The sequence below is a fragment of the Danio aesculapii genome, chromosome 5, assembly GCF_903798145.1.
Source record: "Danio aesculapii chromosome 5, fDanAes4.1, whole genome shotgun sequence".
Classification (NCBI taxonomy): Eukaryota; Metazoa; Chordata; class Actinopteri; order Cypriniformes; family Danionidae; genus Danio; species Danio aesculapii.
In genome coordinates, this window is record NC_079439.1 from 33,746,860 (window position 1) to 33,773,921 (window position 27,062).

General features: G+C 37.4%; 2 protein-coding genes across 2 annotated transcripts in view; both read right to left on the minus strand.

Annotated features, from left to right (window-relative positions):
- ncs1a (neuronal calcium sensor 1a) overlaps positions 1–3,036 on the minus strand; it is a 43,741-nt gene extending 40,705 nt beyond the window's left edge. Inside the window, exon 1 of the mRNA XM_056458003.1 lies at positions 2,451–3,036. Within this exon, the coding sequence (XP_056313978.1) occupies positions 2,451–2,514 (64 nt within the window). The 5' untranslated portion in view covers positions 2,515–3,036. The remainder of the gene's footprint in view (positions 1–2,450) is intronic.
- Positions 3,037–17,268: 14,232 nt separating this feature from the next.
- gpr107 (G protein-coupled receptor 107) overlaps positions 17,269–27,062 on the minus strand; it is a 29,560-nt gene continuing 19,766 nt past the window's right edge. The window contains exon 18 of the mRNA XM_056458004.1: positions 17,269–18,272. Within this exon, the coding sequence (XP_056313979.1) occupies positions 18,182–18,272 (91 nt within the window). The 3' untranslated portion in view covers positions 17,269–18,181. The remainder of the gene's footprint in view (positions 18,273–27,062) is intronic.

Consider the following 27,062-nt stretch of genomic DNA (forward strand, 5'->3'; position numbering starts at 1 on the left):
ACTAAAGTCACAGCAGATTCATCACTTACTCTTTTTCCTTCAGCTTATTCCCTGTTTTTTCAGGGGTTGTCACAGTGGAATGAACCGCCAGTAACTCTCATATATGTTTTATGTTGCTGACCCACACACTTTATCTCACACTACAGCTAATCTAGTTTATCCAATTAACCTATACCTATAACAATATATACATGTATTTAAACCCAGATGAAACCCAACGTGAACATGGGAACAACATGCAAACTCCACACAGAAAAGTCTACTGGTCCAGTCGGCACTCGAACCAGTGACCTTCTTGCTGTGAGGTGACAATGAACCACTGAGCCACTGTGCCAGCCCTACAACAGATTCATTGGGGAATGTTTTTTCAGGTCACTGCATTAAACTGAACTGTTCATAATAGGGAATCATTCAGCAATGAATCATAGCCACAATTGTATTACTTCATTGAAAGGCTTTTTGGGGGGCTGATTTTTGAATGAAAGGGTTTTGAATTAAAAGGATAAATGATGTATGTTTTATTTACACAGCCTTCTTTGACCCGGGGTACCAATAATTCTGACCATAATATATCTACTACACTTTTCAGCAATGAAATTTATATTCTTTGTACTGAGCCAAAAGGTCAGTCTGTGACATTTTGATCCCCTACTGGTCAAATGTCTTTGCATAATAAAAATTCAGAGGTTGGAGGTCAGCAAACTTGAACTTTAGCATGGATACTTAAAGTTACAGTCACAAAAGACGTCAAGCTTCACTGACTGCCCTGTCATCCATTTGCATCTAGTTCAAGGCTGAATTTAAGGAATACATACCCCAGAGATGCAAGTTTGAGAAGAAGATGTGAATAATTTGTGATCCGTAAAGGGTGACACAAAATATGCACTATGAAAAAAAGTAACTTCCCAACAGACATGGGACGATAACTGTTTTCAAGGTATACCGTGGTTTGGAAAAGTCAAGGTTTTAAAACCGGCAACATTTTCTGTAATACCGTTCATAAGGTATGTGTAAGATTTTTTTTATTTACTTTTTTTTTAGGACAACAGTATCTCCAGCAGAAAAAAAAAAATCAAAAGATGCCGTTTTAAATTGTAAAGAAATCTGTGCTTTTAAAACAAATGAAGACAACAGAAGTCAATGATTCATTTTCATTGTTTAGTCTGACATGTTTACTGCTCCAAAATACTATAAATCTTTAAAAAAATAGAATATATTGTTTCAAAGGAGAAAAAAGTTTTTGTTTTTTACCCAGACATTTAAAAAGAATGTATTTTAGAGCAGTGAGCACAATACCGTGATACCATGAAACAGTGATGTTTTTATCCAAGGTTATCATACTGTCAGAATCTTATACTTCACAATCGCTTGCTTCTTCTCTCCTGTGTTTGTGTGCTAATGTAAATGCCTTGAATATAACATACAGATTAACCATGGTTAGTGAGCACCTGCACTACAAAAACATTCCCTCAAACCATTGTTTCTAAATCCAGTGCACACTTAATTATTTCCTAATTGTCAAAGCTGTTCTACTTTCTCTCTAAAATTTGCTTCATCCATTTTGCTCTGTGATTAACACGCATCATTGACAAGGTCTCAAAGACTTGTCTCGTTTACATCAACCCAAAGCCAGTTGATGTGATAATGATGATAATGCCATGTTTTCCCCACCTCAGGGAGGGATTGTTGCTACACAATTTTCTGTTAGTCCCACACCTTATTGACAGGACGTGAGAGTCGCTGCCAGCTGTTCATGTACACCTTATCTTCTCACAACAGAGATGCAAGCCAGTCAAAGCACGCCTAATGATTATATGATTAGTGACAGAGGAAAATCAATGACCCCAGAGACGAAATGATCATCCAGTTCCACTTAAAGGGACATCGTACATAATAGGGTAGGCAGGCAGGCAGGACACACACATGTAAACAAACACAATCAATAGTCTTAGCTTAGTTACATTAAGTGTATACCTCAGTCTCTTATGGAATCCAACAATGCTTATATTTTAGAAATTAACCAAGAGACCCTAAAATGAAAAATATGCCATTTATTTACTCATTCTTGACTTGTTTTAAACAAGTTTGAGCTTGTTTATTGTTCAGTTGAAGATATTATATGAAGATATTTTTAAGAATGTTGGAAACCTGTAACCCTTGAAAAACCCTTAGAAAAAAAATACAATGGATGTCAATAGTTACAGGTTTTCAAAATTCTACAATATATCTTTTGTGTTTCATCAGAACAAAAAAAACTCAAATGGTTTTGAACAAGTCAGGGGGACTAAATAGTTGCAAAATGTTCATTTTTGGGGTGAACTATCCCTTTAAAGTAAACTGTTCGGTTTCACTTAAATTTAGAGGACGAAAATAATTAGGTACAACATGTAATTAACCAGCACAAAATGGCACTAGACATGGAAAAATTGAATAAATGTAGCAGTACTCACAGTAGGTCTTTCTGCACAAATCTTCCACTACCTCAGGCTTTAGTTTGCTGTTGGATTTGCCCATCTCTCCAGCTGGCCACAACGCTTTATCCCACTCCCTAAATCACTCCCCCAATTCCACCTTCCACTCACATTTAAAGAGAGAAAGAAGGAGAGAGAGAGCGAGAAGGAAAGGGAAAAGGGGAAAAGCACGCGAGAGGCACAAGTCCCTTAGAATGGTGCCTTTCCTCCAGACCGCAGCAGAGTTTAAAAAAAGAAGAGGAAGGACAAGTAATGGAGAGGAGCAAATTACACAGAAGCAATGTGATTACAGCATGCAGAGCCCAGAGTTATCTCTCCTCACTCGGAGGGAATGAAAGAGAGAGAGGAGCAGAGAGGGCTTTAATCTGTTCACCGGTGTCCCTCCTCCTTTTCCTCCACCTCCTCCTCCAGCGTCTGCGGTTCCTCAGCGGCTTAGGGCAGAGCTCGAGTCCAGCAGAAGCACTCTGTAGTTGGGAGCTTGCAACTGTTTGCCTCGGTGCACAAGAAGAGGGAACGATTCACTGAATGACTGACTCTCTCAGACATGACTCTCTCACACCCTCTTCCTCCCTCTCCCTCTCTCTCTCTTTGTGCGTGTGCGCGCGGGAGTGTTGTCACCGCGATGTGTGTTGATGCTGTTGTCCTTGACAACAGAAGCCACTCCCTCAGCGCTTCGCTCCCATGTTCGCTCCTCAGACAAGACTTTAACTTGATTATATCAAATGTGACATTTTAATTTAACTAATTAAAAACATCATATTTTACTATTATACTATATTTACATTTAGTAGCTGGTTAAATAAATGGTTAAAGCGACTTGTGAGATTCATTTAGTTCAAATGTATGAGTCTGACAATAGGCTAATTGTGATGATAAATATATAAAGCTGATTATTGATGATTTTAAAGAAACTGGTTATTAGTAGTAAAACAGAAAAAAGATTCACTGGATTTACATTTTTAAGGCAAGTGGTTGCAAAGTTATTTGGGTTGAATTTAAACCAACAAATTAGGAACATTACTAAATTGAATTGATTTGTTTAAATTCAGTTTAAATTGTTTGCAACAATTTAGCAAAAAACATTTTGTTTCAGTGTATTACTTGTTTAAGTCTAGCACTATATTACATAAGTCCTATTAAACCTAAAACGTACTCTTTTATGTTTAATTTATGTTTCAATAAGCTAAACGTTTTTGTAAATATATGTAAATTGTGTTTGTTTGAAATAATAAATGAGTGACCATTTGTTTCTAATAAGACAACATAAAATAAGTTATTTGTAATGTTATTTGTAATACACAAATATCAATTTCAAATTATGTATAACATAAAACCACTAAGGATTTAATATCAATATAATATTGATGTACATTCATAAGAATAATCCTAAAATAGGATTATAGTTGAGATTATAGTCCAGCTGTACAGAGTAAAGGCTCACGCACTGTCATATTCTGATGAAGCCCTGGCTGTAATCTGCTGGCCCAGTTTAAGTCCAGGCCAATTCACCCCTCAGGGGAAGTTTAGTTTGTGCAGTGCAGTTCAGACATCAGAAAGAGTGGAAGGCAAATGTCATTTTTGGGGGCTAAACGAAGAAGACCGAGACAAAAGGTGATGCTGAGTCAGCTTCATGCTGCTCCGTAAACAGCCAGAGGCCTTTGCCAACAGCATCACCTGCTGAACACTTTCAGAAGCATAGACATTAACACCATTAAGCCATCTTGTAGATTTTAAGAGAAGCACATGGACAATTACATTACTTTGCCCCCCTCCCCCCTCCTCTTGGATATCCAGAATTTTATTTTAATAAGGAATGGATTTCTTTAACTTTAACAATATTTCTCAACACAAATGAGATAAAATTCTTCTACGTTCGGTAAGGCATTAATTTTTATTCCACACGTTGTATATCCTACAGGTCATTGTTAATTAAGTAGTAATAAGTAGAAAAATTAAGTATTGAAATCAGAAAAAATAAACTGTGAAATGATAACTAGAAAAAGTTGTGATTAAAAAAATGTAGTTATGGGAAAGATTAAAAAAAAAGAAAAAAGAAGTTGATTAGTGGGTCTTTCTCATTCATTCTAATTCATTTAGAAACAAAGCAAATGACTCTCAATATGAATGGGCAATTGAATCATTCATACAAATTAAATTTGATTAATCACTGACATGAATACTTCTTTTCAGACTTTGTTTCAAACAATATTGGATGGCGGAACAAAGCAAAGGCACAACATTTTGTTTTAAATAAGTCTCCTAATTTTTTTTTTTTTGGCTAATAGTTCTATAAAATCAATTCATGTTTTAACACAGCACTGACGAAACCACACTCTTGATAGTGTGATACCAGATTATTTAACTATATCTCAGTTTAACATAATTACAATATAAAGCCTTTTATTAAAATAAAAAAAAATGCCTTTATCTTCTGTTGGCATTAGTGACTAATGTGTGAAAAAAAGCTGATTCTGATTCTAGCTATTTAGGACATTTCAGAAATGTACCACATTTTAGGGAAAATATCCCATACCTTATACTGATACTTCATAACTGTCAGGGCATCCAAAACATTATCACCTGCTCTAATAGGTGCCATAAGGCAATAATACTGCTGACCCTATTCGTTGAGGTTTTTCAGTTGCATTCATTTTTATTTTAATATATATTTTTTTTCAATTATATAATTAAAAATAAAGAGTCAAGCCTGAAATTATTCACACTCCTGGCGAATTCTTACCTAAATTTATATAAATGCTGCCTCTTGTACATCGTCTTATTATCTTTTGGTTGAAGCCTGTGTCATTTCTGGTAAAAAAAAAAAATAATAATAATAATAAATTAAATCACATTTAGAGTTCCCACTTAGCTGAAAAATGATAATAAAGCTTGTTTGGCATGCTGTCCCGGGAGAGAGCCCTGAGCTTATGAGATCCTCGAGCCCTGGGCTCCCTCCTGTTAGCAGGGCAAGAGGGGAGTTTGAGCTGAGGTAGATCTTGATGAACTCCACCGACTTATTTCTGGTTAATGACAGATATAGGGATGGCTAAGGAGAGATATATGTCTTGCTAAGAGCTTGGCTATGATGGCATATGGTATGTTCAATTTATTTAGGTTGTGTGTTTTTTGGACTGTGAGAGTAAACCGGAGAACACAGGGGAAACCCACGTGAGCACAGGGAAAACAAGCAAACTCTGCACAGAAATGTCAACTGGTTCAGGGACTTTAACCAGAAACATTCTAGCTGTGAGGCAACAGTGCTAATCACTGGGCCACCATGTCACCCATCTAAAAAGAGGGGGAGTAGAAGTGGGTGGGGGCGATTCTTTAAGACAAAGATGCTGAGGTAAGAAACCCGGGTTATTTATAGTGAGTTAGGAGTCATCTGATTAATGAATCAATCATAAGCTAATGCAGGACCAGCCGTAGACAATCATAAGCACGTGCTTCTCTCAAAATTAGTTTATAAATAAAATTCACAACAAAACTTGCTGGTTGAATAAAAGCAACTTTAAGTCAGAATTTTCCAGGCGTATGAATAATTTCAGGTTTGACTATATATATGGAACGTTCTACTAGAAACGTACATTTTCATTTATAAAAAATGTGACAGGGCCTGACTTAACTCTTTAAGTCGCAACATAAACAGCTGATTGACCTTTTATCTATAGATTATCATTATTATTTTAATTGCTTATTACTAGTTATCAGAGTTGTGTCAGTATATTATTCAATCAAGATGTGTACCAAAAAAATTATTTTCAAGGAGTGTACCTTAAAGGGTTAAGCTTGTCGCCCTCAATATATCATACAAAAACAAGCATAAAATCATACAATTCAATGACCGAACACATCTTTGATCAATGTCAGCTTCTCCATCAAATGATGTCACTTCCTTCGAGTCATAGCCTTAAAGCTTTATTGCACACGTTAAGTTAAATATAATGCAAATGTGACAGGACTGACAGAAACATGGGGACAATATTATATATTTGTAGTATTTATTTGTAGAATTTACTTATAATTTCGTGTTTTTAATCAATTGATGTGAACGAAAACAGCTTAAACTTGCTATTTCTGAAGTATGTTTTTTTCTAAAACCGTTTTTAGCATTACAAAACTATTAAAGCTGTAGGATCATTTAGGGTCAATGAAAGGGTTTGTACGTTTGTAAAGTGTTTTTAATAAAGAACAGAAATCTGAGAACCAAATGAACTTTACAGAACAACTCACAGAAATCCACCAGCAGTCCATTTTAGACATTTTGTGGGATGAAATACTTTTTATTCACTGTATTTATGTTTTTATTTCAGGGACAGATAATGTACGTTTCTATGTCGCATATATAATATTGATGGCTTTATGATATACGAGACGTTTCTGCAGTTTTTAGGAGCTTTTCATATTTCATTAAAGTTTTGTATTTATATATTTAGGCATTCTAAACGATTACTGAGGGAAATAATTCACAGCATCCCATACAAACATTTTGAAAGTAATTAGTATTTTGTTTAGTGGATTTCAGTAAATGCAGTATTACTTAAAAAAAAGCAGGACTATTCTAAGAGGAAGAAAAAAAAACAATAGAGACAAAAATCACCTGCAAGGTAGAAGAGCCCTATAAATAGCATCCAAGCAAAAGGAGGAGAAAGGGAATCAATTAAGTGATTGACTTGCACAGCAGGAGAACAAGCTGGCAAGTAGCCAAGAGTTGAAAGACACTTTTGAATATTTCGCGAACGTCAGAAAAGAGGGTGACATATTGTTCTAAGCATTTGGCTTGGCAAGCACCACTTTCTAAAATGATGAATGCTATATTTAGCAACAGTTATACAAGCTACCAACTGTAGTATCTCAAAAGAGGCTTTTATGATAGATCCCTTCCTTTCAGCTAAAGGTTACAGGAACCCTTTTCTAGTCAAGTTTCCCTGGCTGAGAACACAATGGCTCAGTCTGCCCCTTTGAAAATGTTTCTCTCTCAGAAAATGAGAGAGCCACCAGACCAAATGCACTAACTGAGCCAAGCCACAGATTTTACTGAGAGGATGGGCATCACAAACAACTATGAAGGAAAGCATGTGGCAGATGTTTTGAAGATAATGGAAATTGCTATATATATGGAGTCCAAAACGGCAATTAAATGTTCCATTTTAATATTTAAAAGAACTAGATGCTTGTGACGAGAGATCATGTAACTAGGGGGCATTTTCGGTTTAGTGCATCACCATTTTTCCTACTTTAATCATTTTTTCAAAAGTGAAAAACTAAATTATAATAAATTCAATTCATGTTTATTTATATAACACTTTTCACAATGTAGATTGTGTCAAAGCAGCTTAACAGTTCTAGTAAAGTCCAGATTTTAGAGTTGAAGTTCAGTTTAGTTTAGTTCAGTGTGGTTTAAATTTCACTGCTGAAAGTCCAAACACTGAAGAGCAAATCCACCGAGGCACAGCTCCACAAGTCCCAATCCAAGCAATCCAGTGGTGACAGTGGCGAGGAAAAAAAGCTTCACCAATTGACGAAGTGAAGAGAAAAACTTTAAGAGAGACTAGGCTCTGTTGGGCACGACCATTATTCTTTAGTCCAAACTTCTTGTGTGGAGCTGCAGTCTAGGCACCAGAGGCTGGAGAAGCTGGAAGTCCATCATGGAGAAGCTGCAGGTGTGAGTAGGGCACGACGGGAGGTCAGGCTGGCCCATAGGATCAATGCAGGGACTCGTTTGTCACTGTGGTCTTTCAGAAATCAGTCTCATGCACTTCATTCCTCCATGAGGACCACAGCATCAGTTCGGGATACGGCCTGGTGCAGGATTATACCTTGGGATCATCTCGTCACAGGTCTTGGATCACATCAATGGTTCTGCATAGTCTCTAGGGACCTCAGGATGAGTATGCCCAGGTGGAATTAGAGAATACAGAAAATAATTAGCGTAGCTGCTGTTTAAACGAGATGCAAAAATGAAGTGTTATAAAGGAAAACAGCAGTTATATAAACAAACAGAAACAAACATGTAAAGCATTTGAGAGTTTCTAACACAATGTCTGGTGTATTAAGGAGGAGTGTGTCCTGCAGGTGGTTGTCAAGCCAGCTCATCTGTGTGGACCACATTCATGCATTATACCGTTATGTGATGCATTGTGTGTATGCTTTACTAAAAAGATAGGTCTTTAATCTAGTTTTGAACTGAGAGAGTGTGTCTGAGTCTCTGATATTATAAGGAAGTCCATTCCAGAGTTTAGGAGCCATAAATGAGAAGGCTCGACCTCCTTTACTCGACTTTGCTATTCTAGGTACTACCAGAAGTTTTGAGATCTGAAATATACACTGTAAACAAATGTTTTATGTTACTACGTTAATCAGATTTCGACTAAATTTATAAACACGTTTACTCAAAGTGTATGAATTTTTGGAGAAAAAATTCCCTCAAGTGGTTTTAAACGTTTAGATTCATTCTGTTCAACACAAAAGAAGATATTTTTGAAGAAAGCTGGAAACCTGTAACCATTGACTTCCATAAAGGACAAAAAAATATACCATGATCATGGGTACAGGTTTTCCAGCTTTCTTCAAAATATATTATTTTGTGTTCAACAGAAGAATAAAGCAAACATGTTCAAAACAAGTAAAGTAAGTTGACAGAAATGATAGAACTGTCCCTTTGCTATAAAAAAAAGGAACAATATTTGTTGTCAGTTTGATTGAAGTAAGTTGAGATTACTAGATACGTTCCTTTGATTCAATTTAAAAACATTTTTTACAGTGCATAAACTCTAAACCAGAGTTGCCCAAAGTAGGGCCCACGGGCCAAAGTTGGCCCATGCTATCCTTCCATTTGGCCCACTGTCCCATCTGTGAAGAGAGGGAGAATGATGGAGAGGTGGTTAGGGTGAATTTCTTGGGCAGAGATTGTCATTTCCAATTTAATGTAACCTTTTGTTTGTTCTGTAATCTGCTTTTGTAATTTGTTTCATATCTGATTTTTAAAATGTAAATACAGTCACTCGATGGATAGTGGACAATGCACAAGACATCAGAGCAAATCAAAGCAAAGGCATGTGCATGTGCTTAGTGTATTCAGTGTTATTAATGGGATTGTTGATGTTTGTACTGTAATAAATTTATTATAATTGTTTTTTTTTTAATACACTGCATTAGTTAATACAATTTTATAGTGTTTTCTAGTTATTTTTAAACATTAGGAAGTAAATTAGGAAAATACTCATGAAAGCTTTGATGTAATACAGTTTGGTATATTTACTTTCGGCCCATAGAGCTCAGTCAAGTTTGGTTTTTGGCCCTTTATAAGAAAAGGTTTGGGCACCCCTACCCTAAACACTAAATCTGAGACATTATTTTTATTGAAAATTCTAATGTAAAGTACAAACTGGATTTTAAACAGCTATTTTCGTGCCTCTGTTACTGCACAGACAGCTTTAGCAAGACAACTAATCTTTAACCCCATTCACCCCGAACAGACTACTGTCAACCTGAGTCATCTGCTATCTAATCCTGCTTTTAGCCACTCTCTTTTACACCATGTGTGACTATCACTGCCATAAGCTGGCTAAACCTTGACCTGGTAAACACTGCACAGTTAAGCTTTTTAAGATGATAAACAGACTTTCGAATTGAGTAGTAAGTAAAACTGACCTTAAAATAATTGAGATTTTCATGACAGACACCAGGGAGATGAAGAGTTTCTCAGAAATATGAGCTCAAATGTAAAAACAGATATATATATATACGCACATTAAAGTAAAGGATAATTTAAAAATCTCAGTTTGTCTAGATTATGAATTTTTTTTCCCACATTTCAAATACAATTGCTGTCATGTTGAGCAGTGTTTCTCAACCACGTTCCTGGAGGACCACCAGGTCTGCACATTTTCCTCGTCTCCTTAACCAAACAAAATTAATTCATCAGATCATTAAATTAATTCATCAGATCATTAGCAGAGACTGAAAGACCTGTAATGGGTGTGACAGACAAAGGAGACATCCAAAACATGCAGTGCTGGTGGTCCTCCAGGAACGTGGTTGAGAAACACTGATGTAGAGCATGTTTGAAAATGGTCAGAATAACAAATGTTTTTAGTTGTTGTTATTGACAATCTGGATTATTCCAAAAGCAACTTTTAAATATTGGTATTGGTCTAAAATGCAACATGTCTAAAATATTGCATCTTTTTGTTATTTTAGAAAAAAATTAGATTCTCATTTTAAAATTTCTATGCCAAAAAATATTTTTTTAAAAATGTTTACAATTATGTAATGTCGCTACGACAATAATGTTTCAGAACTTTTAACACATACAGATTTTTCAGAAATATTACTCATGAAATTGACATGAACAGATCACATGTAAACAGGTTCTTTTTAAAAATACCAGAAATTGCATTTTTCAGGAATAAGAATTTACAACATTTACCCCTTTCGCACAGTGATACCAGTAAATTACTGGAGTAAATAAAAAAAACGCACTGTTCACCCACAGCCAAATTACAGCAGTTTACTGGTAATGTTACAACTTTACTTACGCCCGATTCACACAGGGCTTCAGTGTCAACGTTTGACTGAGGGCGTGTCTGAAATTGGTGCTGATGCGATCATCATAGCAGCATCAGGCAATGAAATTAGAGAGCAATCGGCTACTGTCTGAGCTGGTGTATTTGCATACAGAGATCTGATTGGCTGATGCTTCCGTCGGCGCTTGAAAAGTTGAGAAAGTCCCAACTTCTGCAGTGAGCAACGCCACTGAAGCGGCGCCGATGGATCCACAATGCAGTTCGGCAACGCCTGACGTCACCCATTTAAAGTGAATGGGAAGCGCTGAAACTGATGCCCCTTGTTAATGGCAATAAAATCGTTAAAATCGGTATTGTCAATAATGATAAAAAAAGTTTGGAATGATGTTTCGATATGAAGGCAATAGTTTTATTAATTTGTGGCTGCTGAGTGCACACTTTGGAAGGAATGCCAATAAGCTTGGTGTTTGTCATTTCCAGGTACACCCAGTTGAAAAACATCTTAACTTTTCAGAATACTGCGAGCGCACCGCGATTTATACAAGTAGAACTAACAATCTGCTTCACAATTTGTATGGATATACACATTTCAGTATTAACGGCAGATTAATTACCTCAGACAAACACAGCGCATCCAAACACTGCAGTGCTTTTTACTTTTCTCTATAAACTTGCATCGGAGCTGCAGCAATGGTTTGTCTGTTTGTCATCCTCTGAGAAAACGGTTGATGGTCGCCTAGTTACAAGAGACGCCATAGAAAACGGTAAAGGAAATCACAAGCTCATGATTGTCACTTCAGGTCAGAATAACAACACATGCGAAAATGAGTGCTGTATTGCAGCAGTGAGGTGATTGTAAATAACGAAGGATGTTGCCAGAATGGCTTTTTGGTTTCTTTTCTTGTGCATCCCAGCTAGTAGCACCCCATCTGAAAGACTTTTTAGCATAGGGGGTAATATAGTCATTCAACTTAACAATTTGTAATGTTGTATTTGAATAAAGATGGTTAGTTCCGTACTTAAAAGCTCAGATCTGATTATCATAATATGTTTTGTTCACAGAGGTTTACGGTCTCAAGTTTAAGAGTTTCATTAACACTTTTATTATAAAGAGATCAGATATTTTGTTTAAATATTTTTGTTTTTGACTATTAAAACTATTTGACTTTGTAATGTTGGTAAATTAAAATAAAAATTGTTAAAAATATTCAATAATTCTTGATCCTGAATGACATGGAACATGATATCATGATAATTTTTTTGCAATATCACCCAGCTCTATCTTCACAGCAATTTTCCAGAAAAGTCTGTATCCCAGTGTCTGAAAAATGGCCATTACTAGTCAATTAAAACCAGTGAACTAAAGTAGTAAAGCTAAAAAGATGGAATTCTGCTTTGTGTGAACTGCACATTTACCAGTAAAGCCGTTCTGATATTTTACTGCCGTTTACTAGTACTACTGTGCGAATGGGGCTATATGTAACAGCAACCATAAAATGGGGATTTTCCAATTTTAATTTAGAGTTATTAAAATTTCCAACATTTTTTGTCCATGTTCTTATATTATATAGGATTTCTACTGTACAGGGGGATTCAAAAAAATACCACAACTTTGAAAATCTGTATTTAATCAAAGAAACATGATGGAACCTTGGGTAATTACTAAATGTGAAGAGTACTTAAAGTTTTTTTCAGAAGAAAACAAGGTCATAGATGTTCAATATGACCCCCTCCAGACACTCGAGTGACATCAACCTGAAAGTTGTGGTATTCTTATTGAATCACCCTGTATTCTATTTACTTTGATAAATATTCCAATGAGGGGGAGTTTTGAAATAATATAAAAATGCAGGGGCTGGAGAACAAAAACTTCAAGTAATTATTATTGATTCCTAAGAAGAAAGCTGCAAATCCAATGAATGTCGGCATTTCGTGCTTTGCAGCGTCTAAACTGCATGACTGAAGTTAGTGTCTGTCCCCATTATCATTATTAAATTGTAATCTAAAAGAAATCTATTTTTGCTTTTAAATCAGACGGGTTTAACATTATTAGCATTTGCAGCTTTCCCATTCTGAGCAGCCACAGCTCTTCATTAGTTCCTCTCTGACATTCTGTCAACATCAGATGATCTTAATGGCACTTGAGCAGAAGTGAGCACAGCACTCCAGACTTGTGAATTAATTATAAGCGAGTCGTTTGCTTCAGTGCTGCTGTCCAATGTTTACTCTGTCCAAGCTTGAGAAGAGATACTGCTTTAGGATTCAAGTCTTTGCTATGATCGTTTCTGCAAGATATTAAGAGCTGCAGGAAGTTTTGTCCTTCTGTTATACAAGGACTTACTCTATAGTCTGAATTATATGTTAGAATATTAACACTATCGTTAAAGTACCAAATCTCGCTAATAACTGGCTGCTTATTACCTGACTATTATTAGGATAGTGGCTTATTTATTTTCAAATTAAATTCAAGTTTATTTGTATGGTGCTTTTCACAATATCTATCATTCAAGCAGCTTTACAAAAGGCGCATGGCTCAGTGGTTAGCACTGTCACCTCACAGCAAGAAGGTTGCTGGTTCGAGCCCTGGCTGGGTAAGTTGGCATTTCTCAGTGGAGTTTGCATGTTCTCCCCTTGTTCGTGTGGGTTTCCTCCTGGTGCTCTGGTTCTCCCCACAGTCCAAAGACATGCTCTATAGGTGAGTGTGTATGGGTGTTTGTGTGGGAATGAGTGTGTGTATTGGTGTTTCCCAGTACTGAGTTGCGGCTGGAAGAGCATTCACTATGTAAAACATATGCCGGTTCATTCCGCTGTGGTGACCCCTGAATAAAGGGACTAAGCCGAAGGAAAATGAATGAATATTTGTATTTATAAAGTGCATATTCTGCATGATCTTATTCTATATTCCTAATCCCTCCCCATACCTAAAGCCAAATACTAGCTTAATTATTAAAGCAGCAAATTAGAAGTATATTGAGCTAAAAGTCTTACGCCCCATTCACATGGGGCGTCAGCTTCAACGCTTCACATTCACTTTGAATGTGTGACGTCAAGTGTTGCCGAACTACATTGTGGATCCATCGCCGCCGCTTTAGAGGCGTTGCTTGCTGCAGAAGTTGAGGCTTGCTCAACTTTAAGCGCCGACGGAAGCGTCAGCCAATCAGATCGCTGTATGCAAATACACCAGCTCAGACAGTAGCCTATTGCTGACAAATTTCATAGGCTGACACTGCTATGACGTGTGCATAGGGCGTTAGTTAATGATCTGTTAATAGAGAATTGTACCTTAAGCTAGTGTTAAATAGTGTCCCTTAAATAGACTGTAAAAACATTTATTCTTGCAAACAAAGTCAGTTAACGACCAACTAAATTAATTGCTTATTAAGGCTGATTTATACCACTACATCGAGTGATCTCATGCCTTGTGCTTAGTCATGCATTTATACTTCTGCATGCTGTTTGTTTGTGCTCTGCAATCACAAGGTGAACACAATACTAAAGATTTTATCTAGAGCTCCTTTACGGGACTCAAAACTTGTAAACGCTCTCTCCATTGGGCTCGCGGCTTTCAGCACCGCCCACATTCATCACTTCTACCAAGCTGACCAATCACAGAGCTTGTGCTATTATTAAGATTATTAAGACTACGTCGAGTGATGGAGCATACGCATGAGCTTGATGCAGAAGTATAAATCAACCAATAGCATGACTAGCACATAAGAGTTTATTAGGACTTAATGCCTTATTCTGGTTACTCACATTTAGATGCTTAATTCCTACACCCCTAACTGAAGTTAATAACTATCATTCTTAACTATGTAAGACAAAATATGAGGACGTCTTGAAGAAAAAATAAGTTTTATTCCAGAGTAGTAGTAGCAAAGTACACGGCAGTACCATGGGTTCACCAGAGTCAGTATGAACCCTGAATATTCTTAAACTCAATGCTTTTACACTGTTTTAGATGTTGCCTCTAGACCTGCCTTTAGATGTTAATTAAGTTGCTCCTTGGCTGTTGACGCAACTGTTCTCTCTGTCCTTAGTTTGGAATAGTTTCCACACTATTGATGAGATGGTTCTCTGTGCACCACACCATTCTCAATTTTACAATTGTTACCATGCGGTCAAGATGTAACATTCTTACCATTTTGGTCAAACAATGCAGAGACAACAAATTGTTGAGTTGTCTTCTCTATCATAATTCAGCCCTTTTGGGAAATGAGCATCAACACCAATTAGAGTGGAAGTTTGGGTCAAGGCAGACTAATTCTTACAACTATTACAATGAGCAGCAAATTAGAAGTAGTTAATTCAATTAATTTCATCTTTATTTCTATATCGCTTTTACAATGTAGATTGTGTCAAAGCAGCTTAACAGAAGTTCTAGTAAATTGAAACGGTCTCAATCCAGTTTTCAGAGTTGAAGTTCTGTTTAGTTTAGTGTGGTTTAAATTTAACTGCTGAAAGTCCAAATCCATTGATGTACAGCTCAAGTCCCAAAACCAAGCAAGCCAGCATTGACGAGAAAAAAAAACTTCATCAATTGACGAAAGTGAAGAAAAAAAAACCTTGAGAGAAACCAGGCTCAGCTGGGCACGACCATTTCTCCTCGGGCCAAACTTCTTGTGCAGATCTGCAGTCTAGGAGCTGGAGAACGCTGGACGTCTATCATGGAAAAGCTGCAGGTATGAGTAAGTCACCAGCGGGTGATCAAGCTGGCCAATGGGATCAATGCAGAGACTCATCTGTCACTGCATCTTTCAGGAATCAGTCTCATGCTCTCCAATCCTCTATGGTCACCACAGCATCTGCTCCGGATACGGCCTGGTCCAGGATTATAGAAAGCTCATGATAAGGAGAAACAGACTAACAGATGTGTAGATGCTGTTCAAATGACGCCTTTTGGGAAGTGTTCCCGGCTCTCGTTTGCCTAATTAATTCAGCCTAACAATCCTTTAGAGGATTTGGATTTCCAAAGCATTTGTGTTTTATGTGTATGCTAATGAAAAGAGATGTGTCTTTAGTGTGTCTGCCTCCTGAACTGGGCTAGGAAGGCTGAGTTTAGGTACCAGATATGAGAAAGATCTACCACCTACAGTCGATTTTGATATTCTGGGAATAATTAATTGTCCAAATTAATTGAGCGTAGTGGACATGAGGGGCTGTAATTGTCACTGGACACAAGAGGTGAATTTCAAAACAAGGATTTAATAAACAAAGGCAATAAAGGAAGCTTAACTGAGTTTGTAGAGAGTTTGTTGTAAACAAGGAAGTTCGTTGCAGACACACAACATATGTTGAGGGAATCTAGGGAGATGAGGAACACTATACACACCAGGATGTTGGAACAGGAAAACGCTAAGGAAATCAAGGAGACGCTGGAGTAAAAGAAATGCTGGAGAGGGATTGGGTGAAACTCAGGACGTGATTTTCAGGACCGGCAAAGGTAGAGTGAGAGGAGGTTCCTTATATACTGTATGTGTGTGTGTGTGCGCAGGTGATGATGATTAGTAATCAGGTCATGAGGAATGATGTGGAGGTTCAGGGTTGAATGACTACTGCTGAAGGTGATTGTGAGAGGGGAGAGCCAGGACGGACTGTGACAGTAATACACCAGGAGCTCACTCAAACACTGGGGAGCTAAGATTTTTAGGGCTTTGTAGGTAGTCAATAAAATGTTTACATTTATACGATATTTAATAGGGAGCCAATGCAATGATGAAAGAACTGGAGTAATATGATCATATTTCTTTGTTCTAGAAAGCACTCTAGCAGTAGTTAATAGAACAACTGGGCCTCAAACTAAAGTGTGAATTATTAAAAACATAGGTATGAACTGCTGTGTTAATTTTTTCTAATAACTAAAAATGATAATATTAATAACTAATTAATTTAGTTAAGAATTTTAATAACTCATTTCTAATAACTCATTTCTTTTATCTTTGCCATGATGACAATCCACAATATTTTACTAGATATTTACCATTTAACACTAGTTTGTTCTGTAGACAATCGAAAAAATATTGCTTAAAAAGGTTAATAATATTGACCCTAATTTTTTTTTTTTTTTTTTTTTTTATTAAGAACTGCTTTTAAATAACAAATAAGACTTCCTCCAGAAAAAAAAATATTATAGGAAATACTGCGAAAAAGTCTTGCTCTGCTAAATATCACTTGAGAAATATTTGAAAAAAAATAAATTTTGTAAAGCAGGGCGAATAATTTTGTCCTCAACTGTACATACATTTAAAATAATAAAAGACAAATGCTAATTAAACCATTGCACAATTTAATACTGAAACACATTTTCATAAAGCTTGCTCAAAGATATCCGAAAATAAGCAGAATATTAAACATCAAAATAAAATCCTTCATTGCGTTAGCGACGATCATAAATAACAAGATCCCTGAAATCATTTAAATCCATGTTTGATACAACTGAAACGCATGATTCTGGACACCCTGGATCCATTTTATGAAAGTCCATCGTCATCCATACTAATAACCCACAAATACTGAGAAAATACAAAGCAGCTGTCATCAAATCCTGACTAAGCTTTAGAACTGTACATGTTATTCTTTGTAACATTAATCTGGGTTATGTTTGTTTTAAGGGCTTGCATATTTACACGGAAATGATTTGTTCGGAGAACTCGGAGCAGGAAATCATCATTTAAATAACAGCTGAAAGAGACGTCACAGGCACAGCAGTTTTATACACATCCTATAGTGACCTCGCATAGGCTTTCTCTTGACGGGAGTTGTGCACCTGTTAAAGTGCCACAGCGTGTCTAAAATCAAGCAATGTGTAAAAAGATTATAAATAAATTTTAAAATGCAACTAAAACACGCACTCACACAAGCACGCTCACACAGGCTCTCACACACACACACACCAAGGTAACATGAAAAAGCACTGCACCAAGCATTTCAGTTAAAACTACAGTGGCAAATGGAATCATGGAGTGACGTTAGGTGAAATCTCCACACCTTCTGTGCAACATTTACAGAGACAAACGCATACATGTGGATATGGAACGTGGTGTGTTTACATGTGATCATGAGAGAAGGTCCACTGGAAATTCTGGGAAAGCCGTCGAGCTCCTCTTGAAGAATTTCCCACATGTCAGTAGCTGGCCACAAAGTCCAGAGGCACACAGAACCAGTGGAGATGTTCATCTCCCATCATGCCATGCTCTCCCTCTCTTCTGATGGTCCGTTTGACACTTTCTTCACTTTCTTAACACCCTCTCCTATGGCTGTTGAGGTCGTTACCCTAAAAATGAAAGAGACAAGCAACATTAATAATGCAAGAAAACACAGACGTGCTTGAGTGTTTGGCGATACTGTACTGATTCTCAAAAAAACAGGGTGGAGATATTTATTTATTTCTTTGTTTGTTAACATGCAAGATTAGTGACAAACTGCTTGTGTTGAGCTTGTGGATATCAGGGCTCAACAACAAAAACTACCCAATTACAGAACTGAAATGTAAAATGTAAAATGGCCAAATACACAATTCCCTGACTTCAGCTGACAGAAGGGTGTTTTAAGGGTTTAAGGGTTTTGAAGTGTGTCCATTTGCAAGCTTTATTTTGCTGTTTACACATTTTTAGTATAAAACTATAACGCCAACTAACAAAACTGTCACATTAATTAATTAATTCACATGTAAAATCGTTTACCGCGTGTTTTCAAATCACATCAGTCATGCCTGAAACACTGCTGGACTGGAAATATGATTTAATTACCTTTATTTAATTTTAAGGGTCTTGTCAATCTATTCAATTTTCAGATTTTTTATTATAATGTGTTAAAAAGTGTCATGTTGGGGGCGTGTCCACAGTTTGCTGATTTAGGGGTGTGTTGCTTCACATGTAGATTAGTTTCGGCTTCCCGCCCAACGTAACAAGGGGACGGAGCCATGAGCTCACCCGCTCTGTGTTTGCAACAGAGTCAGACAGGCAGACTGAGAGGAGGAGCAGGAGTGAGAGGATCAGCAATCAGTAGTACATATATGACTCGGACACAGACCAAGCAGAGAGTACAAAATCATTTGTGTCTTTGTACAGTTTTACAGCCAACTGTGTGCTAGTTTCAAGTACCGAGCTTGTACACAGAAACTAATAACCACGCACACTGAATTAACTTTGACTGAGGCACGGGATGCGTCGCTCGAAGCCGCGACAGGACACACCAGACACTCTGTGGTGCGGCAGAAACACGAAGTGTCCCGAATCGTCGCGCCGTTGTGTGTACCCTGATAGAAACCTATGTTTAGAATTCTAAAACGCATGGCGCTGCGTCAGGTGTAGCAGCACCTAGTTAAGATCACAGGGAGCTTCTGTGATCGCGAGAAATGCAAACGGCTGAAGTATAAGGTAGACTCGATGAGAAGTACACATGTTTGCAAACCTACCTAAAGATACAACCAATAATTCCGATTAGAGCGATAATGTGGAGAATATTGCTCTTGTGTTGAGCCCAATGAGCCTTGCATCTAAAAATAGAGCTAGCGTGTTCCTTTAGTGATATTGCTTCGACTCACGCTGAAAATGGCGGACGTAAATCAACAAACTGAGGATATGATGATGCGCCTGTCAATCAATATTGGTGGGCGGGGGGGGACCGCACTCCAACGTAAAGTTGCGGTCGATCGGAAAACTGCTCCAATTGGTCCACTGTTTTTTATGTTGTTAAATTGAAAAAAAAGCACTGGGTGTGCTTATATCACCCCAATATGACGGTCTATACACCATACATGCACATATGGCTGTCCAAACAGCTTGAAAAGTAGATTTTTTTTACCATAGGTGCCCTTTAACATTAGAACACTGAATTAACCATTAAAATACTATTAATTTACATGTATCTAATAGTTTAAATACATGACATTAGCAGAGGCTAAGAAATTGCCCACCACGGCTTTATCAACATTGTTGAAGTAGTCAGAGCACAGAGTATATGTTTGAGCCCAATGCAGGAGTGCATTAAAGCAATGCAGTAAAACACCAGCATATTGCTCTATTCTTAACCATGACACACACATTCAGTATTAATCCACACAGTGGCAAAAGCTGAACTATTTTGAAATTTGACCGCCGCACATGTGTAGGAACAGCTGACGGTGGCCATAGCAACGACAAACGGCAGTGGATTGCAACCTCATGAACGGGTTTAACTCTGTAAAGAAAGAAGCACACGCAGTGTTTTCAACATGGTTTAGATGCAATATGAAATAAAAAGAGTTAACCAGATACAGTACAAGCCGCGTGGAGCAGTTACAAGTAACAAAACTCAATTAAATACACATTTTGCAAGCTCGCGAAAACGAGTCGGCAACCATTCGAATTGATGGAGAAACTTGTTTCATGAACTGTGTACTGTAAAGTTCTTGTCAAGCTCGGACAAAGTCCCATAAATTAAAGTCTTTTCTGATCCTTCCTTTAACAAACGGCCAACGAATCCCCCGTTGTATGCGTGTAGATTGCTAAAGCACTGGTCAGAAAAATGATGGGAACACAGCACATCTTTGAGTAGGGAAAATAACACAAACTTTCCTTCACACTTCAGTGCACAGCGTCATCGCGACATGATTCAGCCAGGATCTGTGTTTTTGGATCTACAATGTTTTTGGAGGTGGGGCAGAGGGGGTTCAATTTTCCTGGGTCTGCGCGTGCAACAAATGGGCGGGGCTTGAGTTCCGTATCGACGTCACGCTGACACGGCTAAAGATTTGTTACCCTGACGATTCATTTGAACAACTATGAGTCGACTCTTTTATAGATGAATTAATAGTTTTAAACACTGTGCATTTTCAGATTTAGGCCTTAGCTGGATATTTCACTTTACATAGAGCTGTGTTACACACTACATGGAAGGTCATTCTCAAAAACTCATAACAGGGGCTCCTTAATACTTCAATATATTCCCTCTGCCACCATGCTTGCCGTCACCGTGGCGGTAGTAAAAGCACCTGCAGCTTTTGACCGCTGGGTGGCGCTTTAACCATAGACTTCGTCAGCTTCGTCATGCTTTTACATTATACTGTATCTTTTAGAAAAGATGTCTACAATACATGATGAGAAGCATAGCCCTAGGCTGCAAATATAAGAATCAAGTTCTTTAGCCTTTATAGTGCCCTATTTAATCGTGTTGGGGTAAAAACAACATTCGATTTCTAAATCCTTTAGTTTTATTTAGAGTATGAAAAAATCTAAAAAATATGCAAACAAATAAATTAAACACAGATTGTAATGGCATTCATTAAAACAACACAGGACAAGACACGTTTAATGAAAGCTAATCAAATATCTCTCATTCTAATCCAATAAATGTTTTCATGACGGAAAAGAGCTTTGTCTATAACTACACATTCAATTCTATCAGCAGCCACTTATGCTACCTAATATAGACTAAATATAGACTTTAAAAATATGTTTTTAATTATAATTAGCTAGCTAATGTTATAGCTACATTCCACTTTTTGTTATAACTTGTATGATTGTATGACCAGTGAGACTATCTATCTAAGCTTTAAGCTCACCGCAAGATTTCAGGGTGTTTGCTGACGTTAAGCAGAGACGTGCTCTGCTGTATCTAACACTATACAGCTAAGTGCTCTCTCCCATATAAGATATCTCAATAGTAGTTTTTACAAACTTTACATTTAGCATTTCTGTTGTCTACTTTTAACACCCGGTCTATGAAGTGGTCATATTGTAGCCAAAGCTCTTAAAATGTACATTTTCCTGGAAAGTTTGCCTTAGTTAGCAGATTCAGGCTGGTGACTGCATTATGATTGCTAGTTGACAAAGGAATACAATGGCCTTAAAATGTAGCTTAACCATGACAAACAGGAAATACACATGAAACAATGTGACAAAAACATGATAAAATGACTAATTTTATTGATAAATCAAAATACTAATTTAAAATCACAAACAAAAATCATCCATGATATTTCATGATTTAACCAAAAAAAAAGAAAAAAAAAGAGATAAAACTCCTTGACTTTGTCTTGTGTGGACATGAAAGCATCTGAACCTGTTTTTGTAATGCTGTTCTGAAGTTAACCAAAACCAGGTCCTCAAATAATTTCAGACTGTCCCCATTTTCTGAGGAAAGCCCTTCAGCCATCTAGCATAAACTAATGTTAAATTCATAAAAGAGAAGAATCTGTTTAAACACAAAAACAATAACATCTTCCTCTTTCCTTTCTTTCTTTCTCCTAATCTCAGAGAACAACTATGCAACAAATGTTTCAAAACAAATGTAATTAAATTGAGCATTCACATTTTTCCTTTCTGAATCTTCTCCTGCTGCATCGCAAATGTTTGAATCACCTCAACTAGGACCACATTTGCCTTCATTCTTTTTTAATTTTACACAAACAGTGCCTTATTTATATACAAGTATTTACATAAAAATGTGACCATGAGTTCACAGGGTAAGCATTCTGTATTAGAGGCAAACTGGACAGAATGTTCTGAGTGATTCAGAGACTAAGTGAAAGCAACACACACATGCATACATACACACGCTCTTGCTTTCAAACTCTGCCCTTCTGTTCCTAATAATTATTTGAGCACAGATTGGGCTGCATATGGCCACACTATAACCAGCAAAGCATTTACAGCTCAGATGCACCACTCATACAGTATGAGAACCTATTGTTTTTGAATCTACAAAACAATTATTCGTAGGAGGTGCACTTTACTTTGGTTCACACTGTACACAGTATAAATGGAAATAAAGAATATACAAGTGCATTGTATTAAAGACAGTCTTCCTTCCTGCTCATTTGCTAAAGCATGGCACTAATAATGCCAAGGCTGTGGGTTTGAGTCCCAAGGAAAGCAAGGACTGATGAAATATCTACCATGAATGTATATCTTCTATATCTACCTCTATCTATACCCACCTCTAATGTAATCCACTTTGGATAAAAACATTTGACAAATTAGGTGCAAATAGGTTACTGAGTTTTGAGATGCAGGACTACATTTTTTCTGGTATTTATATGCAATTCATAACTACTGCCCCCAAACAGGAACCTAGCAGGCATCAACTTCAAGGTAACTGTGAAGACGTTTACCACATGGCCACAGACAACAGTACCAGTCTAGCATTCCTCTCAGCAAGAGCCTCAGACCACAGAGACAAAGCACTTAAATATGTGTCATGAAGAACCAAAAGTGGGTTTTCAAAGTGGCTTGGTAGAAGAATCTTTTTGATTCCCCAAAGAACCTTTCAGTAAAAGGTAAAAAAATAAATAAATACATTTTACACATGATGTTGAGGCATAACCTTTGTGTAAGGGCATAAAGAAATTTGAAAAAGCTGAATGAAGGTATACTGATATTGTATCTGTATCATGATGCAGCAGACAGGGTATGTTAATGTGTCATGCTGCTCCTAAACACATCAACAATTATAAGATAAACAGAACCTTTTTCCAGTCTGTCGCCTATAAGCACCTCTGCATCATGCCACATCTTTACATTTTCTATTTGACATTGACAGACACTAAAAGGAACAATGTTTAGAACTTTAAAAGACATGGTGTAACACTTCTTGTCCGGTGTGTGACCCCTCCAGGACTTAATAAAATAAAACCGCAAGTATTCGTACAGGTACGGATATATCTGCAGCAGCTCTATAATTCAATCCTCTAGTGTATTTATGTGGATAATTTAGTGGTGTTGGATGTTGTTCCCCTGTCGGAATCCCATTGAATTGAGATGCGTATAAAAAAATGTTGAATTCCAGAACAGAATAATCATCACAGACCAAATATTTGGCTGGATTTAGTTTGAAATGATGTCATTTCAGGTGTTGTTTGAAGTATACAGCAGGGCCTTTAAGAATCTTTATTTTCAAATGTGTGTATAGACTCAATGGTCACTTTACTGAACATGTCTGTTGGGTTTCTGGCTAGCGCAAAAATGTAATAACATCATGCATTTAAATAAACAGACATAGTCAAGACAATCTAACGAAGTTAAATGAAACATCAGAACATGAAAGATAGATCACTTTAGTCAGTTGTTTTGAATCCTGGTGACCACATTGCACATTTAATACTCATTCAGATCACCAGCTCATTAAGCAAGGGCACCTTGAACTCAGATGAGTGTGTTACATACGGGACAGTTACAAAAAGTGCAGATCAGCACCAGAATCAGGATTTAAAACCCACTAATTTAAGTGACTTTTAAAGTGGCAAGGTCGTTGGTGCAGTAAAAAAAGTCCAGTCAAAGGCGATTCATAGAAAGTTGATAGAAAAGCAACAGTATTTTAAATAACCACCTGCTACGACTGAGGACTGCAGAGGAGCTGAATACATCAAATGATGAGCGGATGAGCTCCAGCAGCAGCAGAAGAGCACACATAATGATTATTAGGAAAAAGACGCCTGGTCTGATAAGTATAGATTTGTGCTGCAAAATTCAAGTAGAAGGCTCAGATTTGGATGTAAACAATAAGAAGGGCATTTATCCATCCTGCCTTGTTATAGCAGCCCAGGCTGCTGCTGGTTCAATGGTGTGGGGGAGATTTTCTTGCCACACTTTGGGCCCCTTAGGTAGCCTATGGCGTCTTGATGATGCTCAGTTGTAACCACATACAGTTTTGGCCATGTCTTTCCCTTTTTGCCCACGGTGTATTCATCTTGTTTTGGCTACAACTAGCATAATAATGTGCCATATCACAAAGCTCAAATCACTTCTAAATGATTTCTTGGACACGATCATCAGCTCACTACACTCAAATGGCCTCCACAGTCACCAGATCTCCATCCAATAGAGCACTATTGGGATGTGCTGGAAAGAAAGATCGGCATCATAAACGTGCCACCAACAAATCTGCAGCAACCATGTGATCCTATCACGCCAATGTGGACAGCAAAAACACTGAGGAAAATCTCCAGCACTTTGTTGAACACATGCCACAGAGAATTAAGGGAAAGTGAGTGCAATCTGGTACTAGCAAGCTGTACCAATAAAGTGGCTGGTGACTGCATATTAACCTCTGAGGTCAGGTCAGTGTAATTATTCTTTAAATGAATATGACGCAATTGTTGCTGCTCTCTTATTAAAAGATGCCAGAGCCATACATAATAATAATAATTAAAAATAATAATAATAATAATAATAAAAATAATAATAATAATAATAGTAGTACTAATAAAGAGCTTGGACCTAAACCCCGGATGCTCAAGCAAGCAATTAATGTTCTCTATTTTTTTTGGTAACCATCATCCATCTTTTCGGTGTTCTTTGCGAGACTCAATGAGGGCAGCTGAATCAGGCCGCGCCCCAAGTCACCCCCCAAAAAAGTTTTGGGAAAATAGGCCACAAAAAAAAAAGAAAAAGAAAAAGAAAGAAAGAAAGAATTCACTCTGTCCGTTCAGCTCGAGTAAAGCACAATGTCCTGCACAAGGCAAGTAGGAGAGATAATGTGGGAGGAGGAGAAGAAGAAAAGGGGGAAAGTGCAGGCAAGGAACAAGGACATTTGGAGTCACTGGGCTATTTTGGGAAGTGCTGGGATGTGGGGGGGGATTGGGTGGATAGAGTACATACTGCCTGAGGGGACACTGAATGCGGGGTGAATGGAAGATAGGGACTTGGGGGAAGGAGAGGAGGATGGGGTTGTCAAGAATCAGAACAAGACTTGGACATCAGGGAGTGGAGAGAAACACAATCCACTGAGACCTTAGCGAGAAAAATTGCAAGGATTGTGGAAAAATGACAGCCTGTACAGATGAAAAGATATTCAAGGGAGAGAAAAGATATTAAAACACAAAATATCACTTGACCTGATGAGGCCATTTGAAGAGAGAAATTGCAGAAAATACGCAGAAATTGAGCAGCATGGAAAAGAGAGTATATTTTGGTGTGTGTGCTTGTGTGTGTAAATAAACGGGGCATGACAGGTGCTCTCGGTATGGGTATGTAATGAGGAACAGTTTCCAGGTCTTCCAATCAGAAGGGACCCCTCTGGGCTTCTTCTAGGGCCATGCCAGGTGGCTAGACCATTGTAAGCCTGTCCGTGTGACCAGGTCACAGCTGGTAATGGAGCACAACAGGGTCATGGTATGTAGAAGAGCAAATGCACATACACAAAAGATGCTCAAATTATTATAAAAGATGGAAAATGAGAGGAAGAAGCTTCGTTTTAAAGTGAGAGACGGTCTTATTTCATCTTGAGTGTCGTCATCTGGCATCACCGTCTCTCTGAGGTGTGAGTGAGTCATAACAGGAGAAACCAAATTGCCCTTGATCTTTTGAGATAAAAGATTGAAGTACTTTGAAAACATCTCATGGTGCAGACACACTGGACTCTTTTCATTTCTATTCAAACTTATGCATTGTCACGGCCACTTTATATTTCAATGCCAATGGAAGTGATTTCCTGTGAATGTTTTCTGATTTCCTGGCGGTTTTAATTCATAAATGCTGACCAAAATGTCAACGAAAGCTCATAATACAGCAAGTCAGTGCTCTAATTCAGAAAACTAAAAATATGAAGGAAAACCTGGTTGATTAGATGACTCCTTCCTCTAATATTTGATTATGAATCAATCAACTATTTGATGATTTTTATTGTCACTTAAATAATACAACAGTGTGAATTTGATGAATCAGCATTTTTGTATGAATATTTAGTTTTTTGTTTTTATCAGTAGCTATGTTTCCAAGCAAATATGTGAATTAACTTTATGCGCAAAACTAGATTATTACATAAAAGATGTGCAAATAAAGCAGCGTTTCCATCCAACAAGTCAAAGGAAACAAAATAGTCACTTCCTGATTAACTGGCGCCAAATATCAACAGTAAAAACGGAATTTGCTGCGGTAGGAGAAGATGCGTTAATATTTTCTTCATTTAATAAATGTGCGCCTCGGAACGCAGTCCTGACACGCGCAGCGGCGTTTAAAGGCATGAGACGTGGAGCAGACGCTCTTGATTCTGGAGGTAATTAATAATATAATAACACTAATACTGAAATGGTAAAGGTGTTTCAGAATGACCAAAACAACATTTTAGATGTTTTACAATGCAG